General features: G+C 50.1%; 1 protein-coding gene across 1 annotated transcript in view; it reads left to right on the plus strand.

The window, feature by feature from the left end:
* CORO2B (coronin 2B) overlaps positions 1–26,624 on the plus strand; it is a 140,548-nt gene that overhangs the window by 102,622 nt on the left and 11,302 nt on the right. Inside the window, exons 3-6 of the mRNA XM_081227778.1 lie at positions 10,925–11,041; positions 23,581–23,730; positions 24,411–24,575; positions 26,479–26,595. Of these exons, the coding sequence (XP_081083904.1) occupies positions 10,925–11,041; positions 23,581–23,730; positions 24,411–24,575; positions 26,479–26,595 (549 nt within the window). The remainder of the gene's footprint in view (positions 1–10,924; positions 11,042–23,580; positions 23,731–24,410; positions 24,576–26,478; positions 26,596–26,624) is intronic.

Raw genomic sequence — 26,624 nt, forward strand, 5'->3', positions numbered from 1 at the left:
ATGTGGCCCTAGGCAAACATTCAGACTTCATCTCATTTCCCACTCTGATCACCAAGGATGGCAGGGCTCAGGAGGGATGCAGTGGCAGTGAGCTATTAGCAATGCCTGCTGTAGAGCCTGAAGCCTGAGGGGTGGCAAGTGTACCCTGTGTCTGTTCTCACTAGCCCTCCAGAATGTCTCCACTTTGCAGAGGGAGAAACTGAGACACAGAGACTTGTCCCAGGCCACCCAGCCAGTGAGCAGCAGAGCTGAGATGAGCCCAAGGCCCCTGACTCCCGGGCTGCTGACCTGTCCGCTGGGAACAGAGCTTTAGTGATGTTCCCCGAACCCCAGGTGGGCTGGCCGAGAATAATGGCCCCAAATGAGTTTCTTTCATTCTGCAGGAGAAGTAAGTATGTGAGGAGGTTGCCGGAAGGGCTTCAGGCGGGAGGGTCCACCTTTCTCTCCTTTTCCCTGGGCCAGGTGGCAAATGGAAAGAGGGATTTTTATCCTCTTGACTCTGCGGCAGGGGAGAAGGGCAGGGCTGGTGTTGACAGCCTGGAGGTGGTGCGAGCACTCTTTCGCTTTTGCTTCTCTGCCACAGCCAGAAATCTGCTTTTCTACCAATTGTAAAAGAAAAACTATGGCTTCCCCCACAATTTTCATAGATGCTGCTATGTATTTTTTGCCAATTCTTTCACGTTTCCAACAGCTATGGATTTTGGCTCACTCCCCTCCTTCCCCACTGTGGGACACTGGGACATGATGGGGTGACTTGGGTGTGAGGGACTCTCCTTCTCTCTGTGGTCCCCAGCCCCATTATACTTAGGCCCATGGGGTAGAGTCCAGACTCCTTCATGAGACCAGCAAGTTCCTGAACCCTCTGATCTGGGCCTTTCTCTGTGGCCTTTCTCTCTACTTATTTGGCTTTCCCAGATATTCCTCAGCCTTTGCAGGGGCTGGTCCTTCTGGGTCCTAAGCATTCCCCACGCCGTTCCTGGCTGTGTGCTATCAATCCTTCGGGCCTTCCACACCTCCTCTGGGAAGGCTTTCTGGATTTCAGAGCCTCAAGTACTTGCCCCTCTCCTGTGCTCTGGCATTTCCCCCACCAAAGCACAGCCCACCCTGTACTTTGTCCAGCTCTTTGTCTGCTCTTTGTCTGTCTCCCCTGTGAGCAGCCAGGGCTAGAAATCCACACCCCCAGGACACCCCATCAAAAACCACCCCCCATGCAGATTCATCAGGCACACTGAGTTTGGAATTTTCTTATCTTCTTCATGTGTTTTAGCACAGAGTTTTATAAGAAGGGGCCAGTAATCAGGAAACCACAGGGGCCAGCATGAGCTCTGAGGTCCCAGGCAGGCCTCTCCCCAGCACGCGCACGCGTGCGCACACACACACACACTCATGCATCCACTGTTCCTCAACTTCTTCCTATCCCAGCCTCAAGGAGTCTGTTATCTCTTCTGCTGAGCTCTGCAACAGGACACTGCCCAGGACCAAGGACAAAGGTGGCCCCATCACACTTCTTCCTGGAGCCTGGGAAAACCGAGTTCATCTTCAAGTGCTCAGATACCAGGAGAAACAGAATTCCTTACATCTCTTCCCCAAACAAACTCCCCTGCCCCTGGGGACCCACTCCCACACTCTTCCCCAGTACATACGCACGCACACACGCATGCACACACGCACATACACACTAGGGATTTCGACTGGAAAAACCAGCAAACCCTTTCCAGCTTGAAAAACACAAAGATAAAAGACTGGGGGGAAAAATCAAAACAGGAAGTCATGAAGTTGGGAGGCTTCCTGAGGTCTCGCCGTGAACTTCTGTCTGACTGGGTGACTGACTTCAGAGCATCACAACCTTTGTTGCACATGCTGCCATTTGACTGTGAACCTACCCCGAAGCTCAGCCCTAGATCTAGGATTTCTCAAGGTCAGAAGAGCAGGATCCAGAATTATCTCCCGGCATGAGGAAGATAGAGGGATGTGTCTGTTCCCTGGATGATATTTTCTGGGTGACGAAAATGGACATGCACAAGAAGGGAAGGGAGTCTGGTCTCAGGGAACAGCATGAGTAGAGACCCAGAGGTAGGAAACAGGGTGACAGTCATTCACCCAGCTTGAGTTCTTGCTATGAGCTGGCACTGAAGGATGCTCTGAAGATGCCTGGGCCAAGGTCACTGTCTTCGTGGTGCTCACAGCCTGGTGGCAGGGATGAACCAGGAACCAAAGGTCATCTAGGTGGCGGGAGCACTGGAGGCTAGGGGTGTGTGTATAGTCACGTGTGTGTCGTGCAGTGGGGTGGGCTGTTACGTCAAAGTGGGGTCAGGCTGGGACCACAGTAGCTCTGATGTCTCATAAGGAGTTTGGCTTTTAAAGTCGAGATAGTTGGGAGCCATTGAAAGTTTCAGAGTAGAATAGTTATTGCAGCAGAGCTGTATGCTAGAAGAATTAGGCAACAGTACGTAAGATGGATTGGAGAGAATTGCAGAGGGCAGACACTAGAGTCAAGGGGACAAATCAGTGGACCCACTTCAGAAATCCTGCAAGACAGTCCTGGGAGCTCAAGCATGAATAAAGCCCTCTACCCAAAATAGATCTCCTAGAGGACTGCCCAGGAGTCTGAAAACCCAGGAGAGTCCACTTCTGGGCCAAATGGCTATCTCTAAAGGCTCCTGTAAACATGCACATAGATGACCCACAAGGAGAAATGGACTGACCCATTACCCCCCCAGTGTCCTCCTTAGAAGGCTCCCATTTATGATATACGTTATTTCAGATTAACGGGCTGAAGACAGCAGGCCACTAAAGTGTGGGACATGAGCCCAGTAAGTTCTGATTGGGATGGAGGGAGGGAAGGAGTGCAGTCAGAGGCCTGGGCAGAAGTGGCGCGGAGAGAAGCTTGTATGGAGGGGGGCTGTGTATAAATGTGTGAGCGTGCGTGCCTGTGTGTGCAGCTGTGTTGGGGACCGTCGCTGGCAGATTGGGCACACCCTGGGGTGACAGCAACCCGCACCTTGGACGAAGGACACCCAGTATTTAGGAACATGAAACACCCCTCTCACCCCTGCTGAGAAGGCCACAGTGGTACTCAGAGTTCTGAAGCTGCACAAACTCGTTCTAATGTCACTGCGACGTGGGGTGACCGGAAACTCAAGTTTCCTCGAGTCACCCCTTCCCTGGGCAGTAATAATTAGATAATGCATGTGTAAGGGCTTTGTGAAGTGTCAAGGGCTGTGAGCTGGAGGGTGAGGCCTCCTTCACACCCTGGAGGCTTGGACACAGGGGGCCTGACTTTGCCCAGAGCTTTGGAGAGAAGGACTACAGTGCCCATTGTATAATAACTCTCTCATTTAATGTCCACTTCCATCCAGAGGAGAGAAGACAGCAGGCAGCCTACCTGGATGGTCTGGGATGCGTGGGGCAGCACGTGGAAGAGGGAGTGTGATGACGGAGGCAGAGGGGTGGGGATCCCCAAACGTCTGTCACGCGGAAGCTTGGGGTGCCACCATCAGCTCACCCATCTCCTGTGTCTGGGTTATCCATTGCCCTGGGGCTTCCTTTAAATTGTACAACACCTGACGTGACCATTTATCTTGCTATTTGCTTTATCTGGGCCTGCATTAAACACGCAATACTGTTTTTTGATTTCTCACCCCACCCCCTGCACCTACATCGAGTAACACTGACAGTCTCCGCCCCTGTCCTAGAATGAATGAGTGCAGGTGCTTCCCTGAGGCCCCAGCAGAAGATGGAGCCTTTAGGGTAGTGGTTCCCAAACTTCACTGCCCAATGGAATCACTTGGAAATCTTAAAAAAAAAAATTACTGATGCCTGGCTGCCCACTCCCAGACACTGTGATTAAATTGATATGGGGTACCCATCGGGGCACTGGGGTTTTTTAAACTTCCCAGGTGATTCTAAAACAAAAGCAACGTTTGAGAACCACTAGGGGGACGGGGGAGACGGAGAGGGGGATGGGGGAGACGGAGTGGGGGAAGTGAGAGTCTTCAGGAGCAAGTATAACGGTCTTCACAGCTGAGTTGCCTGCCAGCCCCTTCTGAGAACCTTATGAGAAATTCTGAGGCCCTACTTCTTTTTTTTTTTTTTTTTTTTTTTTTTTTTGCAGTACGTGGGCCTCTCACTGTTGTGGCCTCTCCCGTTGCGGAGCACAGGCTCTGGACGCGCAGGTTCAGCAGCCATGGCTCACGGGCCCAGCCGCTCCGCGGCATGTGGGATCTTCCCAGACCGGGGCACGAACCCGTGTCCCCTGCATCGGCAGGCAGACTCTCAACCACTAGCGCCACCAGGGAAGCCCTGAGGCCCTACTTCTGATGTATGACTTTCCCCCCTAATTTATCAAGTCTCTCACATTCTGAAATAGGAGGGCAGCATAGCCAGACAACAGCCAGTGCAAACTGCAACTCCTCCCAGCCCAGCTGCATCACCTTTGGCAAATCATGGCCCAGAGCTTGGTTTTCTCATCCAGAAAATGGATTGTTACAGGAGGGTTGTAAGGATTTACTAAAACTTAAAAAAAATTTTTATTTTATATTGGAGCATAGTTGATTAACACTGTTGTGTTAGTTTCAGGTGACAACAAAGTGATTCAGTTATACATATACACGTATCTATTCTTTTTCAAATTATTTTCCCATTTAGGTTATTACAGAATATTGAGCAGAGTTCCCTGTGCTATACAGTAGGTCCTTGCTGGATTTAATAAAACTTTGTTTCAGACTTAAATACAATGATGTATACAAATTGCTGAGCACAAGGCACTTTTGAAGCACTTGTCAAATGGTCCTTTATCACCATCGTCTTTTTTGTTATCATTAGTATTTCCATCCCGTGACTTGACGTGCATCCCTAACTTCTGTCCTGGTACGCCAGAAGAAAGGCCCTCCAGTTGCAGGTGTGCCTGGCTTCATACAGTAAAAAGGGCAGCCACGAAGAAGCAGAGAGGGCATTAGCCCAGAGTCTAGGAATCTGGGAAGCCCGGAGAGGCTAAGGGCCATGTTCAAGGTCATTCAGCTGGTGAGGTGAATTGGGACTAGGCCTAGAAACCCTACCTCTTGCTCAGTCTGTTCTTTCTGCCTCACTAAGCTGATACCCCAGGTAAGAAAACATTTTGCTTCTGTGTACAGAATTCAGCTTTGCAGCCATGGGAAATTCTAGGAAGCTGAAGCTGTAGTGCAGGTTGTTTTGAAAATATCTCATCCTCAGTCACTTCACTGGGTTCAGATAAAGCCTGGACTGAGGCCCAGGGCACGCGCCGTTCCCCTGGCAGCCTGCTGGGTGAGCCATACCTACCAACCCGCCAGGGCAGGGCCTGGCCTGCCCTGCCCACACGCACGCCACACACACGCACTCTAAAACCTATTTTCAATTAGTTATATAATTTTACTCAGTTTCAAGGATCTTATTTTCCCCTAAACTATCTGCATCGTAATAAGGGAGTAAAGAAGCCTATATAAGCAGATACATCTGTGTTCCACAGAAGCTTCTGGAACATAGATCTGGTCAACCCCAGTCTGCATCTCATTTCTGTTTGACCTGTTTGACCAAAACCAGAGAGGACTAGTTTTCAATCAAAACTGTGGTGATCACCTCCCACCTGGGGTACCAAAAACAAAAACAAAATAAAAAACTATGGTGAGTGTGTATGTGTGTGTTTTAAATAACATCTATATCTTTAATAGAAATTGTAAATGTTCATTGGGGAAGAATTAGAAACCACATATCCAACTAGCCAGAGATTGCAACTCTTAATTTTTTTATTATTATTATTATTTTTTTATTTGGTTGCACCAGGTCTTAGTTGTGGCAGGCAGGCTCCCCAGTTGTGGCATGCGAACTCCCAGTTGTGGCATGCAATCTCCCAGTTGCAGCATGCATGCAGGACCCAGTTCCCCCACCAGGAATCAAATCTGGGCCCCCTGCATTGGGAGCACAGAGTCTCAACAACTGCGCCACCAGGGAAGTCCTGCCACTATTAAATTTTGATGTATTTTTCTTTTAATGGCTAAGGATCATTTTGCATATATAACTTGATTCTGACTATTTCACTTACCATTAGAGCTTGAGCAATTCCCATGTCATTAAATATTTTTTGAAAATATGATTTAAATTACCTCATAATATTCCATTATATTGGTATTCTATAATTCGTTTTGGCAATGCCCCATTGTTGAGCATTTATTATTCCCTATTATAAATAACATGGCACTGAGTGTCTTAGTATGCTTTCCTGTTGACTGGGATAAATTCCCAAAGTGGAGTTATTGCTCAAAGGCTATGAACCTTTTAAAAGTCTTTGAGACCCTGTCAAATGGATCTGCGGGAAAGTTGCCATGCTTCACACTCCCCTGCACCCTGTTGAGAGGCCATGTCCCAGCACTCCCCAACTCTGTCTTTGGCAGCTCAGCTGTGTTTGACATGCGGCCTGATCCCCAGCACTGGGCTCCTCCTTGAGAAGACTTGGGGTACATAACAACTGCCATCCAACATTTGACATTGAAAGTCTGTCCCAGTGAAGGGGGATTGGATTTGTCCTGTGAGGCCTCCAGGATAAGGCCCATCCTAACAGCATTAAGATCTCCCTAATGATTATAGATGCTGTGTAACAGGCATCCCGACCCCACCCCATGCAGCAAGGTCTGTGCCCCAGCTCTGTTGAGACTCAAGCTCTCTTTGAGGTTCAAACACCAGCTGGCAGGTTAGACCCCAGGACCCCTGAGAAGCCTCCCACTGGGACAATTCTGTGAGCTGACCATCTCAACAGTGATTCTAAAGTTATAAAACAGTGCAAAACTTTGACTCCGCTCCTGAGAAGCTCTTTACACATCTGTTTTCTCAGATGTAAGGTGGGGTTGTTATGAGGATTAAATTTGATGATATCTGTAAATCAATATAAATTTGACTGTATTAATATATTAATAATAGCTATTAGTGTTGGCTTGAGCCCAAGTATGAGAAGGCAGTATTGGGTAGCAGTTAAGAACCAGATTCGGATTTGGTCTCTAGTCACACCCCTATCTGGAAAGTAGAACAGAAAACAGAAGCATTTGGAGGGTCTGAGGAGAGGATTGTTCACATTTATTTAAATTCAGAAAAAAAAAATTTCAGAACAAGCTTCCTTTAGAACACCTATACATGCACTTTATTGGTTTGTTCTTTAATTTTCATGTCTATCAGAGTAATAATTGTGCAGAGTTCATGAAGTCTAATAGTACTGCAAGGCCTATAGCACTACAAGGGAGGGTTGGCTTATACCAGGTCATGAGAGCTTACTGTTAAATTTTTAGGAGTTTTGCAAGCCAGTTTTTAAACACGACCATTATTAAAAATTAAATTATGCAACTTTCAATTAAATGAATGATGTTAAAAACAGAGGTACTAATATTAAAAACTTATTCCTTACTAACTATCTTACTACTATCTGGTGTGCTACCATGAGTCTCTTTTAACTCTACTTTTGGTGAGATCACCTTGGTAGCTTGAAGTTAGGCACAGTGGGCATTTGCCACTGAAATTGGCAAATGTTCCAAACCATGGCCTTTTTTCCTCTGGAAAACCAGTTGTTAAACATTTACCAGCACACCAGGGCCTGTACCCTCGATCCCTATCCTACTTTGCTACGCCCCTCGTTTCCCACTCCCTAAAGGTAGCTGCTTCCAGTGTTTTGAGCTGTTTCTTTTTGTACTTCTCCTCGTATTTCTTAGTTACATGCTTTCACGGCTATGTCTGGTTTTTTAAATCTTAGACATTGTCTATTGACTTCCTATTATGGAAGATGAGGATCTGGCTGTCTACCAGCTCTGTCTCCCCTCGTAACTGTACACACACACATTTTTCCTACCTCTGCCTTCCCAGTATATTATAGCACAACTCGTGTTTAAATAAATATTCAGGATTTACATTATTACCATGATGTAAACATTGTACACAAGTCATTATCACTATGATTGTATTAGCTTTCTTATACGGCTCTTTTCCTGGAGTGAATAACTGCATTTTAAAAGTTGCATGGTTTCTCTATAAAACTGTGGCTTTCATACTTTGCTTCTTAGCAATGAAACTTGTCTTTCAAACAAAATTTTGGGAATTTCTTGGCAGTCCAGTTGTTAGGACTCAGCACTCTCACTGCCATGGGCCCAGGTTCAATCCCTGGTCAGGAAACTAAGATCCCACAAAGCTGCACGGCACAGCGAAAAGAATTTTTTTTATATATGAACTCTATAAAATGGGAAAATCAAAGCTGCCAGGTTGAAAGGAGGTCCCTCCCCTTGAGGATGCTGCATATAGCAGAGCAGGTTGTGCACTGCACATGACCATGACCCACAGTATGATTCAGTCATGAAAATCATCATTACACACCCCTTTGGGGGAAGGCATTCACAGAGGTCCACCTGTAAGGATACATTACGTCGGAATCATCCGCTACTAATTCCCTTCCTGATGCAGGGCCCTGACCTCTCCCCATTCTGAATCCATTCCAGTGATGTGGCTTCACCTGTCCCTCCAGGACATCACCTGCAGGCTGCTGACCAGAAGCTGCTGCTAGCTGATGGCCACCTGTTGACTGATTCAGATCTGCCTGGTTGCCAAAAGCTTAATGCAGATAGCTTTACTCAGGGGCCACTCAGGGCAGCCTTTGGGACCAGATATAAAGAGAGGAGGCTCTGTCAGAGAGCAAGTGAGCTGTGGAAGCAGACAATGCAGGGCCCGTCTGCCTGTGGACGTCAGAGCTGGAGAGAGGGGAGCTGGCTAGCAATAAGCAGTAGGATTCAGCTCAGCTTTGAGGGCCATACCTGTGTGGGAATCCCAGCTTTGCTTTTAGCTGGGTAACCTTGGACAAGTGGCTTAACCTTTCTGGGCCTTAATTTTCTCATGCGTAATTCCCAGGGTTTTGTGAGAGTTACAGAAGCTGCTGTGTAACCCTAATAAATCCCAGGGCCACATGTGGCTTGGTCTCTGCTCAAGCGTCTCAACTAAAGAAACATAGTCCAACGGCCTAAAAGTCATTGAAAAAGATATTCCAATTCGAATTGCATCCCTCATGGAATGTCAAAGGGGATCCCATCCTTAACTGAGAGCAATACACCCCCAATCCTTTTCCTCCATCCTCTGATTTCCCCCAGTGTACAGTGTCAGTGAAGTTCTTCTAAGTACAACCTCCAAGGCCTTTTGCCTCTCTCTTTCTCTGCCTCATTCCTCACCCTCCATACCACTGCCATTTTCTCTAGTTTTTTTTTTTTTTTTTTCCTCTACGCACCTTGCCATTGCGGTATCACAAAAAGTCAAATGATGTGGAGATGAGCTGATAGACATACAGGCAAGAAGTGGCTGGGGAAGAGGTTATGGCAGAATGCACACTCTGAAAGAACTCTTGCCCATCACACTGGTGAAGTAGTGATATAAGGCACGTGTAGCAGGGGCTTGGCAAAAACTGGTTGTCTTCCTCCTTATTCAGTTGAAGAACCTAAAGGACGGTGAGGTTTGACCTGCCTCAGGTGCCTCTGACCACCTAACCCCTGTTAGCAGATGGGCAGTGACTGGAAAAACTCTCCCTATTTCCTCCACACCCCACAAAGCTAATGTTAAAAAGACCTGGGAATGGAGACACAGCCTCTGCCTGCAATTTCCCCTCCCTTCCCTGCTGCCTTTATAGACAACTAAGCATGGAACTACCCCTTACCCCCACACCCTTTGTTCCATCTTTTGTGGACTTCATCCCCCCTGCAGGATGTCTTTCAAGTCATGTACTGAGCACCCACTGTGTGCCAGGCTTGTAAGGAGCTGGAGATTGAGAGACAAGGAAGCCTGTCCTCAGTTGCTCATAGACAGATAGAAACAGACTGCAATTCTGCATGATGGTGCCTATAATAGAGGGAAGCACAGGATGCCCTGAGCTCACAGAGGAGTTCTTAATCCATTGAGGGATCAGGGGAAACTTCCTGGAGGAAGTGTCGTCTAACCTGTAGGATAATAACTAGTATCGTATATTGAGCATTCACTGTGATGACAACCTCCACACTAAGTACTTTGCTAAGCACATTAGCTCATTGAATCTTCACAATACTAATGAGAAACCTCTCTCATGACAGCTGCACTCTCAAGCTTTCCAGCTGATTTTGTATCCATGTGTCTGAAAATAAAGTTGCTGAAGCCTTAAAAAGAAAGAAAGAAAGAAAAAGAAATGAGGAAACTGAGGCTCATTGACTTTCCAAAGGCCACCAGGCTAAAAAGTGGCAGAGCTGTGATTCAAACACAGGCCTGTGTGGCTCCAAAGACTATGCTTTCAGCCACAGGGCACTGGGTACAGGTGTTTTAAGATGCACACTGAACAAGCATGCCGCGTCTGGGAATGGCACCGCTCACATCCCAGGCAGGATAACATATGAGAGTGTATGGGTGGACCTTGAGACTCAGGCCTCTCCGCTTATTCCCGGAGCAGCAGGAAAGAGCCTCCTCTTGATCCAAACCTGGCTGTGTCATCCGCCCTGAGAGGCAGCGGGGAGTACAGGCACATGGCCCAGTAACTGCCAGGGCTGCTGCCCACCAGGCTTTGGTCGTTCAGGTGGATAGGTACACCTTACCTTTAAACATTTTTACTTGAGGAAGGGGCACCTTTCTCTAAGTTGCACACAGGTGTCATGTGGACACGTATGGCCCCACCCACCACCCTGCTGTGGGACCCTCCCCATGACCATTTGGTGTTGGGAGATTGCAGCCACAGAGCAATATGGCTCAGCCGGATGCAGGGACCCAAAGACATCAGTGGGCCCTCAAGGACCTTCTGGTCCAGTATAGAAGCCCAGGATAAAGGCTCTTCTTTCAAGTCACCCCAGGGTCATCAAACTAATTCCCTTCTCTCTCTCTCTCTCTCTCTCTCTCTCTCTCTCTCTCTCTCTCTCTCTCTCCCTCCCCTCTGCAGACGGGCAGAATTGAACCCAACTACCCCAAGGTCTGTGGTCACCAGGGCAACGTGCTGGACATCAAGTGGAACCCCTTCATCGACAACATCATTGCCTCGTGCTCGGAGGACACGTCGGTGAGCAGGAGGGGTGCTCCCTGGGGAGGGTGGGTGCATGGGGGCACCTCCCTGCCTCTTCTTGGAGGCCTTCCTCCCTAAATTCCCTCCTTCTCCCTTCTTTGCCCTTCATCTTGCTCTCTTGGTCATCCCTCCAGCTAGCCCCAGGATGGGGAGTTAGGAAGAGGACAGAGGGAGCGAATCCATGGACTATTTGTGCCTTTAGCATGATTTCATTTGGAGGTGTTGACTTTGTAGGTGAGAATCAGAAAAAAAAGATTAAGTGTGTGATTTGGCACTCATCTGTAGTCTCAAAAGGAGAAGGATAGGAAGAGGAATATGGACAAGGAGGAAAGGGGAAAAGGGAAGAAATGGATGAGCCATGAGGAAAAGAGGCCCTGGTCTTGAAGGCTGGGCAAGTGTACCATCTAGTTTTGTCCTCTGTGAGCCACGGTTTTAGGGAAGGACACTGGGCTGAGAATTGTCATGACTTATCCAAGGACCCAAAATGGTGGCCCAGGATTTGAACACCATGTGTTCCACCACTTAATGGGGAGAGAGAAGAAATAGGAGAAGGGAAATGAAGAGGAGGGAACAGAGGGGAGATGGAGGGAAAGGGAAGAGGGAACAGGTAGGAAGGATGAGATAGAGGGAAGAAAGGCGGCAGAGAGTTTGAAGAGGGGAGTTGAAGAATCCAGGAAGAGTAAAATGTGAAGCCGCTGTCTGGCCACCCTTTCCCCAGGCTCTGCTGACTTTCATACGTGGAGGTAGAGTCAGGTGTTGGCAGCAGGCTCCGTGTTTCTGGAGAGGGGCCCCATGCCTTTCCTTAGTTGCCCTTAAGCAATGTCAACACCCCAGCCTGGAACCAAGAGGGGATTTCAGAGCCTCAGCTGAGCTGGTGAGGAGGGGCTGCTCCAGCCCCTGGTGTTCCCGGGTGAAGGAAGATCAGGCCTCAAGCATCTCTCTAGTGCCCACTGGCATAGCCTGGGTGCAGGTCGTAGACTCCCAGGATATTGGAACTAGAAGGAACTTTGGAGCTCATGTCTCCTGTCTTTCCAGACCAGCCTGAGAGCTCCTGAGAGTAGAGGCCATGGCCTTTTGGTTCTGAATCCCAAGCATCCAGCACAGAGCCTAGTACATGGTAAATACATAGTAGGTATTCAATGGAATGGATACCTGGATGGATGGATGGATGGATGGAGAGATGGATGGAGAGATGGCTAGATGAGTGACTAGATGAATGGATTTTTGGATGGGTGATTACATTGATGGATAGAAGACTGAATGGATGGATAATGGATAGATAGTTGAATGGAAGGAGGAAGGATGATTGGATGAATAGATGACTGGATGAAGTGAATGGATAGATGGATAGAATGGAAAGATAAATGAATGCATGAGAGAATGAATATAGCTCAACTAATGAATGAGATTCACAGTAAATAGTCTCCATTGGTTAATAAATTAGGGGGTATGGAGGAGGTCAGCTGGCACAGTACCTAATAAAAGGGAGTGGTGGGGAGGGGCTAAAAGAATGGGCTTGACCAACTCCTGAAGGTCAAAGCCCTGAGTCAACCCAAGAGAATTCCTAAGAGCAGCATCACCAAGGGCAGGGCCCATGTGAGCAGGGAGGGCAAGAACTTGTGATGGGCACGATCCATCAGGTTTGGCTACTTTCTTCAACAGACGGAGACAGTGACCAGGGGTCAGAGAACCGACAGGCCAGAGGATGAGCACAGGGTGATGGAGCCCAGGACAAGTGAGGAAACCCAGAGGGCAACGAGGACACTGGTTTCTTCCTGGGCTGAGAAGGAGGCAGCTGGAGTTGGTGGGGGCTAGAGAGCTCAGTGGTCAGTATAGGTTAGGACTGGGCTCAGTGGGAGAGAGGGCACTTGGAGGTGCTGTCCATTGTTCTCTTCTGGGTGCAGGGAGTCCAAGGAGTGTCAGCGACCACAGCCCACTCCGTCCCTGCTTGTGCTGAAGTGTTGATCCACTGTCACTGGTCATTGAAGAGCAAACACCCCTGAAACTCAGGGCTGCCTTACACTGACTTTTCCAGCCACTCTGGGCTGGACACTCTATATGCCATTAGCCCTCATTGCCACCCTGTGCGACAGGCATTGCCACCCCAAGCTGAGGGCTGGGGTCAGGTCACAGAACTAAAGAGTAGGGGACTGCTGGCCCCCGAGCCCACGCTCTTCCTGATCTATGAAGTCTTGTGATGACACGAATCCACAGAGTCCATGTTGGAAGCCTCAGGCCCCTCCTGGTGTCTCGTATTTCACCGGGGAGCCAGCTGGGAAGGAGAAGAGCAGTGTCCATCTGGGTGTGGGGGGACAGGTTAGGCTGGGCTCTCAGAGTTGCTGGCTGCCCTGGCTCCACCTCAGGTCTGAACTTCCTGAATCAGGGTGAGGGTGGGAGGGGTCACTCGCCCTGATGGCCCTGCCGGGTTCTAGCTCAACACCTTATTTCACCTGAGTCAGGTGCCACGTCCTCCAGGACCCAAACTAATAAACCAGACGCCCATGCTGTGTGCTCAAGAAAAGCATAGGGCCCAGCCCTGACCACACGAGCCAAGCGGCTCTCTTCAGCTTCACACACACTGGACCACAGTGTGCCTGCCTAGGATGCTGGCTTCAATGACAGCTTGACTGTGGACTCTGCTGGACCTGAGATTGAATCTCAGCTTCACCATTTACTAGCTGGGTGACCAAGGGCATGTTATGTACCCTCTCTGAGCCTCAGTGTTGCTCCTCTTTTTATAGCAATAATACTGGTACGTCCCTTAGGCAGTTGCTGTGAGGATGCAAGGAGGTCTGTACCTAGTACTATGCCTGCAGGTCTCAGGATGCAGAGTGAAGTCGTTGCATCCACAGAAGGTCAAACGGGGGGCTATGTGCACAGGGAGGACAGAGGAATTACTTTTTGCCGAGGTACAGGCAGGGTAGAGGGGGTTAGTGGTCTGAATAGACCCTGGAGAAGCAGGACTTTGACAGCAGAGAAAATGTTCTAGGAGGCCCAGGAAAGGACATAGGCAAAGGCCTGGAGGGAGTATGTCTTAGTCTACTTGGGCTGCTATAACAAAGTACCACAGACTGAGTGGCTTTTAAACAACAGAAATGTATTGCTCGTGGTTCTGGAGGCTTGAAGTCTGAGATCAGTGTACACCATGGTCAGGTAAGGGCTCTCTTCTCATTGTGTCCTCATATAGTGGAAGGGGTGGAGCTCTGTGGGGTCTCTTTTATAAGGTCACTAATCCCATTAATGAGGGCCCCACCCTCATGACCTATTGCCCACCCCCAAAGGCCCCACCTCCTAATACCATCAGCTTTGGGGGTTAGGATTTCAACATATGAATTTGGGGGCAAGACAAACATTCAGACCATAGCAGAGTTCATATGGTGTGCTTGGAAGACAGGGTCATCTGGTGTGGCTGGGGTCCTGGGGTGGTGACCAGGGAGGGGAGTGGGCAGGAGGGGCGGCTGCAAAGGGAGGTTGGGAGCAGAGAGAGAAGGCTTGGGACACCAGGGTGAGCAGCTGAACTTTGAAGTGAGACTTGTGCTTCTCAAGCCATCCGAACATGAGCCAGGACACCATGTATGCAGTGTGGAGACACTGCACGCTCTGGGGGTCAGGGAAGGGGCCGGGGGGTGGTCACAGGGGCTTTGTGGAGGAAGTGGAGCCCAGGCAACCTGGGAAAATGCTGGAATATGGCTCAGCAGAGAGAAGGGGAGCACCCAAGAGAAGGGTATGGCTTGGGTACATGTCAGGGTGTAAAGAGAAAGGACACCGGGCTTAGGGGCACAGGGAGAGAGAGGATGGCCCGGAGCCACTGATCCAGAGAGAAGGGGATAACGTCATAGATCAGCGAGGAACTAAGCTCTTGCTCTGGCTGCCAGTCCAGCTGCCCAGAAGCAGCTGCTCACAACCCTCGCTTTGCCCCTCAGGTCTCTGCCCCTCCCCAGCCGCAGGGCCAAGGATCTTGGCATTGGAGTCAGCACCCCCCTGACACCCCGAGGCTGGAACCATGCCCCTCCTGGAGAAGGGCACACTGAGGGCCCAGGGGAAGCCCCTGCCCAAGGTCACACAGGGAGTCACATCCCAGACAGGGCTGGAACCCAGGTCTTCTAACTCCCAGCCAGCACCCTGAGCACCTACCCACAGCCCTAGTTTTAAGTGAGGAAACTGAGGCTCGGAGTCTGGAAGGGCTGACAGTTCAGATCCATCCAACACTCAGTGTTTCGATCTCAACGTACTCTCTGTGCAAATCCTGTGTGGAGCACCAAGAGCACATGGAGCCGGGCATCCTCACACAGGTCCTGGGAGGGGGGCTGTAAAGGCAGAGGACCAGCAGCCCCCAAGGTTGGCGAGGAGGCCAGTCAGCGCTGCCAGGACCCCTCTGACTGACCTTCCCGCCTCTGCCAAAGCCCCCTCCACGGGCAGGCCTCCCTCGAGCCTCTCCAGACCACATGGTCAACTTACTGCCCATCAGACATGACACCCAGAACCAAGGTTAAGAGGTCAGTCAGCACACCTACTATGTGCCAAGCACTGTGATACACAACAGGGCTAGGGAGGGAGTCAGACCCAAGGGGCCCAGAGGGATGCCGTTTGCAGCACGCCAGGCCCACGTATCCCTGCAGGCCCTGCACACCCGCTGCCACCCCTCCCCCGCCCTCTACTTGTCTCACAACATTCAGAGGACACTGAAGGGATCTAGCCAGCCTTCACCCCCTTCCAACTCCTTTTCCATATCCCCATCCCTTGAAAAATCTCCAGTGATGTCCATCCCCCATGTCCCTCATGATCAGCCTCCCCTCCCGCCAGCCTCCCCTCCCCAACAGCGTGAGGAGGTCCTCAGGAGTCTAACCCCATCCTTCCAGGGAGCCAACGGAACATACCCAAGGCCTTTCCCAAGGGGCTCCCATCCTGAGGGAGAGATGGGGGCTGTAACTCTCCCTGGCATCTGGCAGAATCCAGTTCTTTCCGCTGCTGGGTGATGTCACCTATTGTTGAAGGGCTGTGCTTTTTATAGCTTCTGCCGCAGCTAGGGAGGGCGGCTGGCAGGCGGTAGGGAAGGGCGCTATGGGTTTCCAAGCCTCGTGCTCCCAGCCCTTCTCCAGCAGCCACAGAGAGAGGTTTCTGACATCTCAAGGAGAGGAGAGAGTGACCCCAGAGGGAGGAGGAGGAGGGAGGCAGGCCCCTCTCCCAGGCTCAGCATCTTTCCTTTCCCTTCTGTTCCTCTGCTTCTCCATCCAGCAGCTGCCCTCACCCCCGGGAGAGGTGATGCTCCTCCCAGAGGAACCTGGGGGTGGGCTGGGGCAGGATGTGAACCCTGCTGGAGGCAGCCAGAAGCCACCCACCACCCTGCTCCTACACACACACACACACACACACACGCACACACACGAGCTTGAGAACCACCTCTCTGAGGTGAAAGGGAGCAACACACTCGGAAGGACAGCAGCCCCGAGAGGCCTTACCAATGCACTTGGCAACTGCAGAGACACTACCAGTGTGCAGGTGTGGCTCAGTCGTTAGGGAGCCAGGCTCCGGAGGCCATAGGCCTAGGTTCAAATCCTGACCCTGCCACTTCCTGTGTCTGTGATCTTGAAACAGTCCTGCTATAAAATGGGGACCATATTGGGCTTATCATGAGAACAAAATGAATATAGTGTTTCTTGGCTACCAAGAACTCCATAACCATTAATGTGGGGACCAAAGAGTTTAGGTAACCTGCCCCGGTGAGGGCTGGCCGGCGGGTTGGAAGAGAGAGACACAGTGCTCTTTCCACTATATCTCACTCTTTGCTTCTTGAGGCCCCACATAGGCCTTCCATCACTGGTTTCCAAAAAAGACTAAGCTGAATGCTAAGCCTTAAAATGTAGGAAAGAAATCCCCACCAGGTCTGTCTTCCCATTCAGAACTAAAGGGGTGATTTGCCATCTATCTAGCTCGCCACCAGCCAGAGCAAGGGCTAGTCTGCTTCCTTACACGTGACTCATTGCTGAATCTGCTAATGGTCCGAAGGTTTCTGGGCTTCTCAGCTTCTTCCGTTGGTTTGTTCATTTAACAAGTATGTCTTAGGTGCCTATTATATTCCAGGCACTGTTCCTCACCCTAGAGATAGGGCAGTGAATTTAAAGACCCCACCCCTGTATGGAGGAGTTGACCGTCAGTGGGAGGCCTTGAAGGTTGTCTGTGACCCAAATGGGATAATTTTTAGATTATTGAGGCCAGGGAGTGGCACCTCCTTTTTGGAATACATGAGCAGAAAGACAGACCATGCCCTCCCCAGGTTGTCAGAGTCCATCCAGGGAAGAAGGAAGGGACTGGGCAGGGGCAAAGTGTTCAGAAGAGAGAAACAGGGCAGTTTGCCTGATTCAAATCCTGAGTTTGAATCCCAGCTCCCCACTTCCTGGCTGTGCAACCTGGGCAAGTTTCCTAACCTCTTTGTGCCTCATTTCCTTACCTGTGTAAGAATAGTCATTAATAATAATAATAATAATAATAGGTAGCACATATCCTTTCATGTGTCCAGCCTCACATGTACCATTTCATTTAATCTGCTGGCAGCTACCTCACAAGACTCTCAGCAGTAGATGCTCAATCGTGCTTCCTTCTGGGCCCTCAGGTGGCCTCTCTCACCTCCCTCTCTTAGGAGTGATTTGTTTCCCATGTTGGGAAACAGTTAAGTGGTCAGAAGATATCAACATTAAGGTAGACTTTGAGGTTCTACCTCTTGTTTAGGTGAGTGAACGGTAAACTCAGCTTCTAGTAGTAAACGGAATAGTTGGCAAGAAAGGAGGAGGTGGGAGTTCCAAGACCCTCTGGGCAAGACCCTCATGGTTTCTTTCTTCTCACTGCAGAAGAGACATGAGAGTTGCTCTGATCTCAGCCCCAGGCAGTGTTTCTGTGCATTTGTTGGATGGAAATCCTAGGGCCAATGGCTGTGGAATGTAGTACAGCTAAATTGGATGCCATCAGAGGGCAGTAACCATATCTTATACTCGCCTATTCCTCCCACACTACTCCAAACGGGGTTGTTTTTGAAGTAAATACCAAGGAGTTGGAATCCATATCTTCTCCCAGCTACTTAGGACCACTGTGAACTCCAACTCCTCTTAGCTCCTATACCCCAGATACAGATGATAAGTACTGTTTGTTTGCTGTAGTTGTGTAACAAGCAATTCCCCTAACCATAGCATTCTTTCCCTTAGAACAGTGTTGTCAGAGGGGCTGCGTAGGCCCTCACTAGGCCCTGGCCCTAAGTCACTAGCAGCCACAATCCTCAATGTATCAGAAAGCAGAGAGACCCAGCCGGACACCTTCCTAATCACATAATAATTTTAAAGAGGAAATGTATTTGCATTCCATAAAATGGAGGCAGACTTCATACCACATTCATTGACTACACAGGGGGCCACAAAGCACAGATGAAAAATAGAAATCACATCTAAAATCTGACCTATCTAAAACTTGTATATAATCCTTAATTAATATTAAGCAAGCATTGTTAAGTATTACTAAGAGTGCTTAGTAATCTGCTTCGTAGGGTATATATTTAGCCTTCATAACAACTATAATGTAGGTGTAATTATTCTTACAGTTGGGAAGACTGACGTTCGGAGAGGCTAATAAGTTGGCTGAAGTCTCACAGCCGATAAGGTCAGAGCCTGGATTCGAAGGGAGCTTGTAAGGCCACAAAGCTCTCACTTTCTTGGCCCAGCTGCTCCCTCACCCCTGCTCAGGGACACTTGGTTTTGCAGCTTTATAAACTGTCCCTTTCAGCCGCCTTGGCTTAGCCTTGTCTGCACGTGTCTGCTGTCAACCCCACAAGACTGTGAGCTACTTGAGACCAAGGACTGGCCCCCGCTGGCCAACACTGTGACCCAGGGAGGGGGTAGGCATATTTCGTTGGATTGATTGGAACTGAATTTAACTAAACAGGGCTCTGACCCAAGGACCTATGAAAGGGACAGTCCCAGGCACAGCTGGCTTGCTGGAGAAAGCGCTTTTGCCACTTCTCCCCTCCGCTTCCTTCCAGAAATCCCGTCTGGCAGACTCTATTTGGTTTCCTGTTGAATTGAAGTAACCTCTCTGAGAGCAACCTCTGAACAGATCTGTAGCGCTCCTCCCACACCCATCCACTCTTTGTTCCCAGCAAATCCCTTGAATATCTAGGGACTAGAATTCCTTTTCCAGCTACTTAGGCCCACTGTGAACTCCAGCTCCTCCTCTGAGCTCCTGTCGTGCGTGCTGCCAACTGTTAGCTGTAGTGGCGGATCAAACGGAGCTAGTCTCTTCCCCCCGGTGATAACATTCAATGATGTCAAAAGCAGAGAAGTTTGGAAGATTAATACTGTCTCAGTGTGCAGAAGAGAAAACTGGGGCCCAGGGAGAGAAGTGGCTAGAATCAAATGGAGTTATGAGACAAGACGCCTCTCTCCTTCTCTGTGGGACATTTTCCATTTGAGACCCAACTCTAGCAGTTATTGGTGAAAACAGCTCTTGGCTTCCCCCCTGCAGCCCTTCATTCCTCTGGACTTGGCGCCAGTCCAGGGGCTGTGCCTGGTCACAGACAGTGCCTGCCCTCTCCATCCCCTTGGCTTAGCCCCTCGGTTCCTAGGCAGAGCTGTCACGCCAACAAATCAGCTCCTATGGCTAGAAAGCCTCAGACTCACAAGGACCCTGAAGCTCAGTTTAGCTCAACCCACACACCTCTAAAAGGTACGTACCTCTCAATTCATCATCTGGATGAGGAGCCTGAACCTCAGAGAGGTTAACTGGCTTGTCCAAGGTCATCCAGCTGGTCAGTGGGATTAGAGCTTGAGTGGACCCGCCCTTCACAGCTTCCCCCGTGTCTCTACCTTACCCTGCACGTGATGCCATCCAGGGATGCCTCCGTTAGCTGGCTCCTCGGGAATTAGGCTGTTCTGGAAAAAGGCTTCCTTCTGAGCCTCAGCCCAAGCAGGATTCCCTGGGATGTCGATAACCAGGGATGACACACATGGCCTCTGGCCTCCTGTGCCACCTGCTAGCCTGCCCCACACCAGCCGGGCTGACCCTCCTGCAGTTTCTCTGCCCACTGTGCCTGAACCCACACACGGGGTCATTTTTCTGTCTCATCCTTCCCCACATTCCCAGCCCGTCTTTTCAAATGTGGGTCACATCCCCTCTTGTAATAACCCTGTGCCTCCTGACCCTCCCACCCCATCACCACCAAGACCGTATTCAGGGCCCCCAGCTCTGTGCTCCTGTAGGTTCTCTGCCATGTGCGCTCAAGAGCAGGCATGGGGCAAGCTCAGCGCCCCTCCCATTGGCTCATTATCCCACAGCCTGTCTCATAAGAGGTGTGAGTGGAATGAATGAGACTCAACTTTCGGTTTCAAAGATTTTCTCAAAGGCCAGATTTTCTCCCCTTCCTAATCAACACTTATACACTGAATGACATAGGTTCACATGTGTATGTACTTGTCTGGCCATAGACAAGATCCTTTGCCCGCAAATGCCTCCACGCTGACCTGCCTTTCTGCTCCTTCAAGTTTCGTCCCCTTGACCCTGATAGCATCTCAAGCTTCCTGCTCAAGTGTAAACAAGTGTAGCCTATCAACACAGAAAAAGATGCCTGGTATTTCTAAGAATCAAAGACATGGAAATCCAAACAACAGGGAGATGGCATTTTTGATCTGATGGGCAAAAACCTGTTTTCGAAGGTATAGTTTTAGAGACATGGGTAAAGAAACACTCTCAGACTCTGCTGGTAAAAACTGGGACAGCTTTTTTTTTTTTTAAGTTTTTTTTTAATTAAATTAAATTTTTTATTTTTGGCTGCGTTGGGTCTTTGTTGCTGTGCGCAGTCTTTCTCTAGTTGCAGTGAGCAGGGGCTATTCTTCGTTGCAGTGCACGGGCTTCTCATTGCGGTGGCTTCTCTTGTTGCAGAGCACAGGGTCTAGGCGCTCTAGCTGCATGGGCTCAGTAGTTGTGCGCACGGGCTTAGTTGCTCCACAGCACGTGGTATCTTCCCGGACCAGGGCTCGATCCCGTGTTCCCTGCATTGGCAAGGGGATTCTTAACCACTGCGCCACCAGGGAAGTCCCTGGGACAGCTTTTGAGGACAATTTTACAGTAACTAAAAAAGTGAAACACTTCTAGGCATGTGTCCTACAGGAATACTCACAGCCATGCACAAACTTGTATGACAGGCCTGATCATCATAGAATGAATTGTTAACAGTGAAAAAAAGTGGGCAGAGCCCAGGTGTCCATTAACAGAAGTTGATTAAATCCATCACGGCATGGCCACATAACAGCTGTCCCTCTGGCCACTTAAAAAGATAAAGTAGAGCCATGTGTAGTGTGGAAAAATGCCCACTAGCACTTGTTACATGAGAAAAGCAAGTTGCAGAAGTACATGTATCATAGCATACCTTTGGGTAAAAAAGAAAGAAATGTGGAGGATGGGGGAGGTATTGTATGTATGATGTGTATGTGTGTGTGTGTGTGTGTGTAACACAAGCATTAGTCTCTGCTCTTCAAGGGTCAGCTTCCTGGAACATTTGGGGACAAGAAGAATGAGTGTCTTATTGGTGACTACTGAGTCATCTACCTTGGTCCCCACTCCACCCTCTCTGCCATTTCCAGATGAGACCTCATCTCAGAAGGCCCTTGCACAGGGCTCTTGGGGAAAGACCGTAGGGCATGCTGGGCCCCCTTTCCATCACCTCCCTCCCCCAGGCTCCTGCCACCAGGCAGGCTTATGTGAGTGTTGGGCTTTCCTGGAGAGCTGGAGCAACCACAGGAGATGATTCAGTGAGGACAGGAAAACCTCAAACTGTCCCCTAATTATAAACTTTTTCTCAAGTATGTTTTTGAAACTGAGAATGGTGCTCCTAAGGGTGACCCCTAATCCTTGACTGGACCTGGAGCCTCCCGTGGTCTACATGTGCCGAGCTGGGTCTTCAGGGGAACATACATGTGGGAAATACTCATTTCTACAGTCTGAGAGTAAAGCACCAAGAAGGGAAACCCACAAGGGAATTCCCTTAGAGGTACCCCCGGTTCCCAGCCTTGCTCCCCTGTCTTTGGGACTGCCTTTGGCTTTCTTTAACATGTTTTTCCTCTTTATTCATAGCCTTCAGAATTATCGTCAAATGGCTAATATTCCATATTGCTATGACATATTAAATTGTTTCCCTAATATTGGTCACTTGGAGTATTTCTGAATTTTCTGTATTGCAATGAACATCTTCATGCATGGAGATTTGGGCTTATTTTGAATTTTAAGAGTGAAATTACTAGATCAAGGAATATAATACAAATGTCTCCATTGTTCCTACTAAAGATTGCCGAATTGCTTCCAAAACAGAGTTACTCTGATTTGTAATACTACCAACACCAACTGAATCTATAAGTTCCCGTATAATCTTGTCAATACTGTTTTTTTTTCTTTCAGTTGGCTATTTTAGAAGATTATAAATGGTATCTCAAAGCTGTCTTCCCTGTTTTTCTCCTTACTAGCAAGGGTAGAGTTCAGATTTTCAAAACGTTTGTGTTAAAGGTGTCCTAAGCTATAGTCACATGTTCTTTTTCTTCTCCACCCAGTTAGATCATGATAAATAGCATTAATGATGATGCTAACAATTATAACAAGAACTATAATTCCATAGGTCTTTAGAGCACTTTATAGTTTACAAACTTTTACAACCACTATCTTATTTTATTCTGCCAGTAGGCAAGGCAAGGCAAAGACTCCCCCCGCCCCACTCCATTTATAGATGAAACAGTTGAAACTTGCAGGGTATGCTTGGCTTGAGAAACAGAAGCCTACCAGCGTTAACGTAAACAATCAGTGGGTTATTCAAAGATCGCAGAGAAATTGCTCAGTTTCTCTCTCTCTGGGGCCACATGATTGCTTCTCTCTGCTTCTCTCCATGAGTTGCACCCTCTTCTCTCTTCTTTGCTTCTTCTTCAGCCTCCATAAGACTGATAATAGCTGCACCCAGGCTCTGCATCCTTTCGGCTCAGGCTCCAGCATCTCATCGGTCTCTGCCCCTCGGTTCCTCATCTTTCAGGAGAGACTCTGGGCCTCCCAGTCTCCCAGATGGGTTTCCCTCTGCTCAGGTGTCCATCCCGGGTGGGGAACGTAGTGAGGGACAGGCCATGTGGTACAAACAGAGGCGCTGGGGCTGAAGGCACTATTAAAAGGGTGTGGAAGGGAAGCAGAGATAGGCTTTGAATACAGCACTTGCTAAAAGCTGCTCCATGTGTGATCCTCTGGGCCTGGCTAGACAATAACAATAACGATATGCCAGTAAGAACAGTCGCCAAGGTCTGCAGAGACTTCTTGGAGAAAACCCTCCCAAAGGCACGGTGGAGATGGTCTCTTTTCTCTCTAGCCACACCCTGCAACCTCCCCCCCAGGCCTCAGTCGGGCTCTGCCCACTACCCTGGCCAGATCTTACTAGGCAGATCTCCGAAAGCCTGGTGTCTGAGGAAGAGGGCAGCAGGGGCTTCTCCTGGCCCTGCCCAGCCAACCGAGGCCCTCCTTCCCCTCTGCAGGTGCGGATCTGGGAGATCCCCGAGGGCGGGCTGAAGCGGAACATGACGGAGGCTCTTCTGGAGCTGCATGGGCACAGCCGGCGCGTGGGGCTGGTCGAGTGGCACCCTACCACCAACAACATCCTGTTCAGTGCTGGCTATGACTACAAGGTGGGCAGCCGGTGGGCACTGTGGCCAGAGCCGACTCGGCGGGAAAGTGGAGGGAGAGAGAAAGGCACTTTGGGGGGCCTGTAGGGAGCACTGTTACTTTCCCGAGCCTGTTAACCAGTATTGTCACATCCATTCATTCGCTCATTCAACAACACAGCTGAGCATCTTCTGTGCGCCTGTCATTCCTGGGGTTCACAGAGGCTGGAGGCATCTTTACTGCCTTCTCCGGCACTGATACATTGGAGAAGAATGCCCACTCCGTGTCCACACTCTCTACCTGGCTACTTCTTAACCAAGAAGTGGCTGCTGCCCTCCTAGTAGGAAAAAGAAGCATCCAAAGCTGCTGGTGGGGAGAATGGAGCCCCAGTCTCTACCCCCAGGCATGCCCTCAAAAGAGGTGTGCCAGCCAGTGGAACCTGGCCAGGAGCACTCACCCTTCTTGCTAGAAGCAGAAACTGAGCCCAGGCTGGGGCTGGGATCTGCCCAAGGATAGTTGTGGATTTGTGTGACAGGGACACATCAGCCTTTGATATAGAACCCACCGACACCATCCTGCATCCCAGCACATCCAACCCCGCATGGGGCATCTCTCCCAGGGCCATCGGGTGCAGACTGGGGACAGCCACCCCATGCCAGCAGCAGCAGGGCTGAGCCCGCCTCCTGTGTATCCGCCCTCCCAGGTCCTCATCTGGAACCTGGACGTGGGCGAACCGGTGAAGATGATAGACTGCCACTCGGACGTGATCCTCTGCATGTCCTTCAACACTGACGGCAGCCTGCTTACCACCACGTGCAAGGACAAGAAACTGCGTGTGATCGAGCCCCGCTCCGGCCGCGTTCTGCAGGTGAAGCCCCACATCTTTCTCGAGGGGAAGGAAAGGTGTTGGGACCCAGGGCTCTGCTTTCAGCCAGCCCTGGAGGGAAAGGCTGTGCCAGCTCCCCTCTCCCGAGCACCTGGCCTGCACATCTGGGGACCACCCCATCTGTTCTGGGCCCTTCTCCGCTCATAGGAGCCCTGCCTTGTTCTGGAAGCAGAGGGACTCAGTAGCCTTCCCACAGACTCCACCCCTCTCCCCAGATGGGATTCTTCTGCCTGCTCTGGGGGCCAAACTGGTAACCCCCTTCAGCGCATGAATCCCTGGGTGTTGACCGTCGTAGGCACAGAAGGAGGGGACTTTGGACTCACTGCCCAGCCACCTGCATGGGACGAGCCTGGAGTAAGTGGCTCAGGGTGCCAGTCCCAGGGACAGCTCCAAGAGGGGAGGTGGATGGTGAACTTAGCTCCAGTTTTGGTCTTTGACTCTGGGTCTTAACTCTGAGGAAGGGATTAGATGTCGTTTGGGAGTAAGAAATTTACATTTCTTGAGCACCTACTGTGTGCCAGTCATGGAGCTAGATAGGATGGAAAATTTGGATGAAATCTGAGGTTTACCTCCTAACACAAGAAAGATTGGTGTGTGACCTGGTTGTGTTTATCTTGGAAAAAGCCAATATTGCAGGACCAGAATGTCATCTACTACTACTACTACAAACAATAATCACCATAGTTATTAGTGTCATTAGTATTAGCCACCATTTACTCAGAGCTCATTGTGTGGCATGCACTGTGCCAGGGGCTCCCCATCGTCCCTTCATTTAATCCTCTGAGGTGGGTACTGTTACTCTTCCCATTTCCCACATGGAAACGCTGCCCCTTGGAGAGGGGCTGACCTGATTCTCACAGTTACAGGAGGAGCTAGAATTCGAACCCAGACAGTTGGACCCCAGAGCCCATGCCAAGCAGAAAAGATGTAAGAGAGCAGAGACCCCAACCTCCTTCTCACAGATGTGGACACATGCCCAGAGAGGGTGAGGGACTCCTCCAGGGTTACACTTTTTCAGCAGAACTTGGAACTAAAATCCAGGGCAAGTGACGCCAGCCCGGGTCTCTGCACTGCTCCACCAGCCTCTGGTTCCTGCCTCACGCTGACTCATCCTGGCAAAGGGCCACCATATGTTAGGAGGAAAAGGAGGTGTCATGAGACCAGAGGCAGGAGAGAAGGCAGAGGATGGCCCAGTTAGAAGGAGACCCCGGTGAAGTGAGTCACCCCGCAGTGAACCAGCATGAGTCCCCGGCCTCCTGAGCCTCGAGCTCCCCATCCTCAGAGAGTCCTTGCAATAGGTATTGTTGTGAAAGTTCAGAGATGCCTTGGTGAGAGCACCTGGCACCCAGCCCAGCTCAGGCCCTGCCTGGGACTTGGTCCAGTTCGTTCCCTCCTTCCCCATCCCCCATCCGCTCTGGGACCTGGCAGCGAGGCCTGGTTTCTTGGTCCCCGGCCTCCATTGCCCCACAGCACCTGTAGTCGTTTCCTGTGGCTGCTGTGACAAACTACCACAAGCCGGGTGCCTTACAACAACAGAAATTGATCCTCTCACAGTTCTGGAGGCCGGAAGTCCGACTCCCTCCGGCGGCTCTAGGGGAGAAGCCTTCCTGGTCTCTTCCGGCTTCTGGTGGCTTCCTTGGCTTGTGGCCTCACCTCTCCAATCTCTGCCTCCGTGGTCACACTGCCTTCTCCTTTCTGCGTCTGTGGAATCTCCCTTTACCTCTCTCTTCTAAATAAGGACACTTGTGATGGCATTTAGGGCCCCTGTGGATGACCCAGAGGTTCCGGGGATTAGGACATGGACGTACGTTTGGAGGCCACCAGGCAGCCCAGTCCAGTACCCTATTGTCTGGGGCCTGGCTCACCAGCTCTCTGTCCCTGCCAGGAGGCGAACTGCAAAAACCACAGAGTGAACCGGGTGGTCTTCCTGGGAAACATGAAGAGGCTTCTCACGACGGGGGTCTCCAGGTGGAACACGAGACAGATCGCCCTCTGGGACCAGGTCAGCCGCAGGGAGGCTGGAGCGGGTGG

Source organism: Mesoplodon bidens (assembly GCF_964165515.1).
Source record: "Mesoplodon bidens genome assembly, chromosome: 3".
In the NCBI taxonomy this organism is placed as follows: domain Eukaryota; kingdom Metazoa; phylum Chordata; class Mammalia; order Artiodactyla; family Ziphiidae; genus Mesoplodon; species Mesoplodon bidens.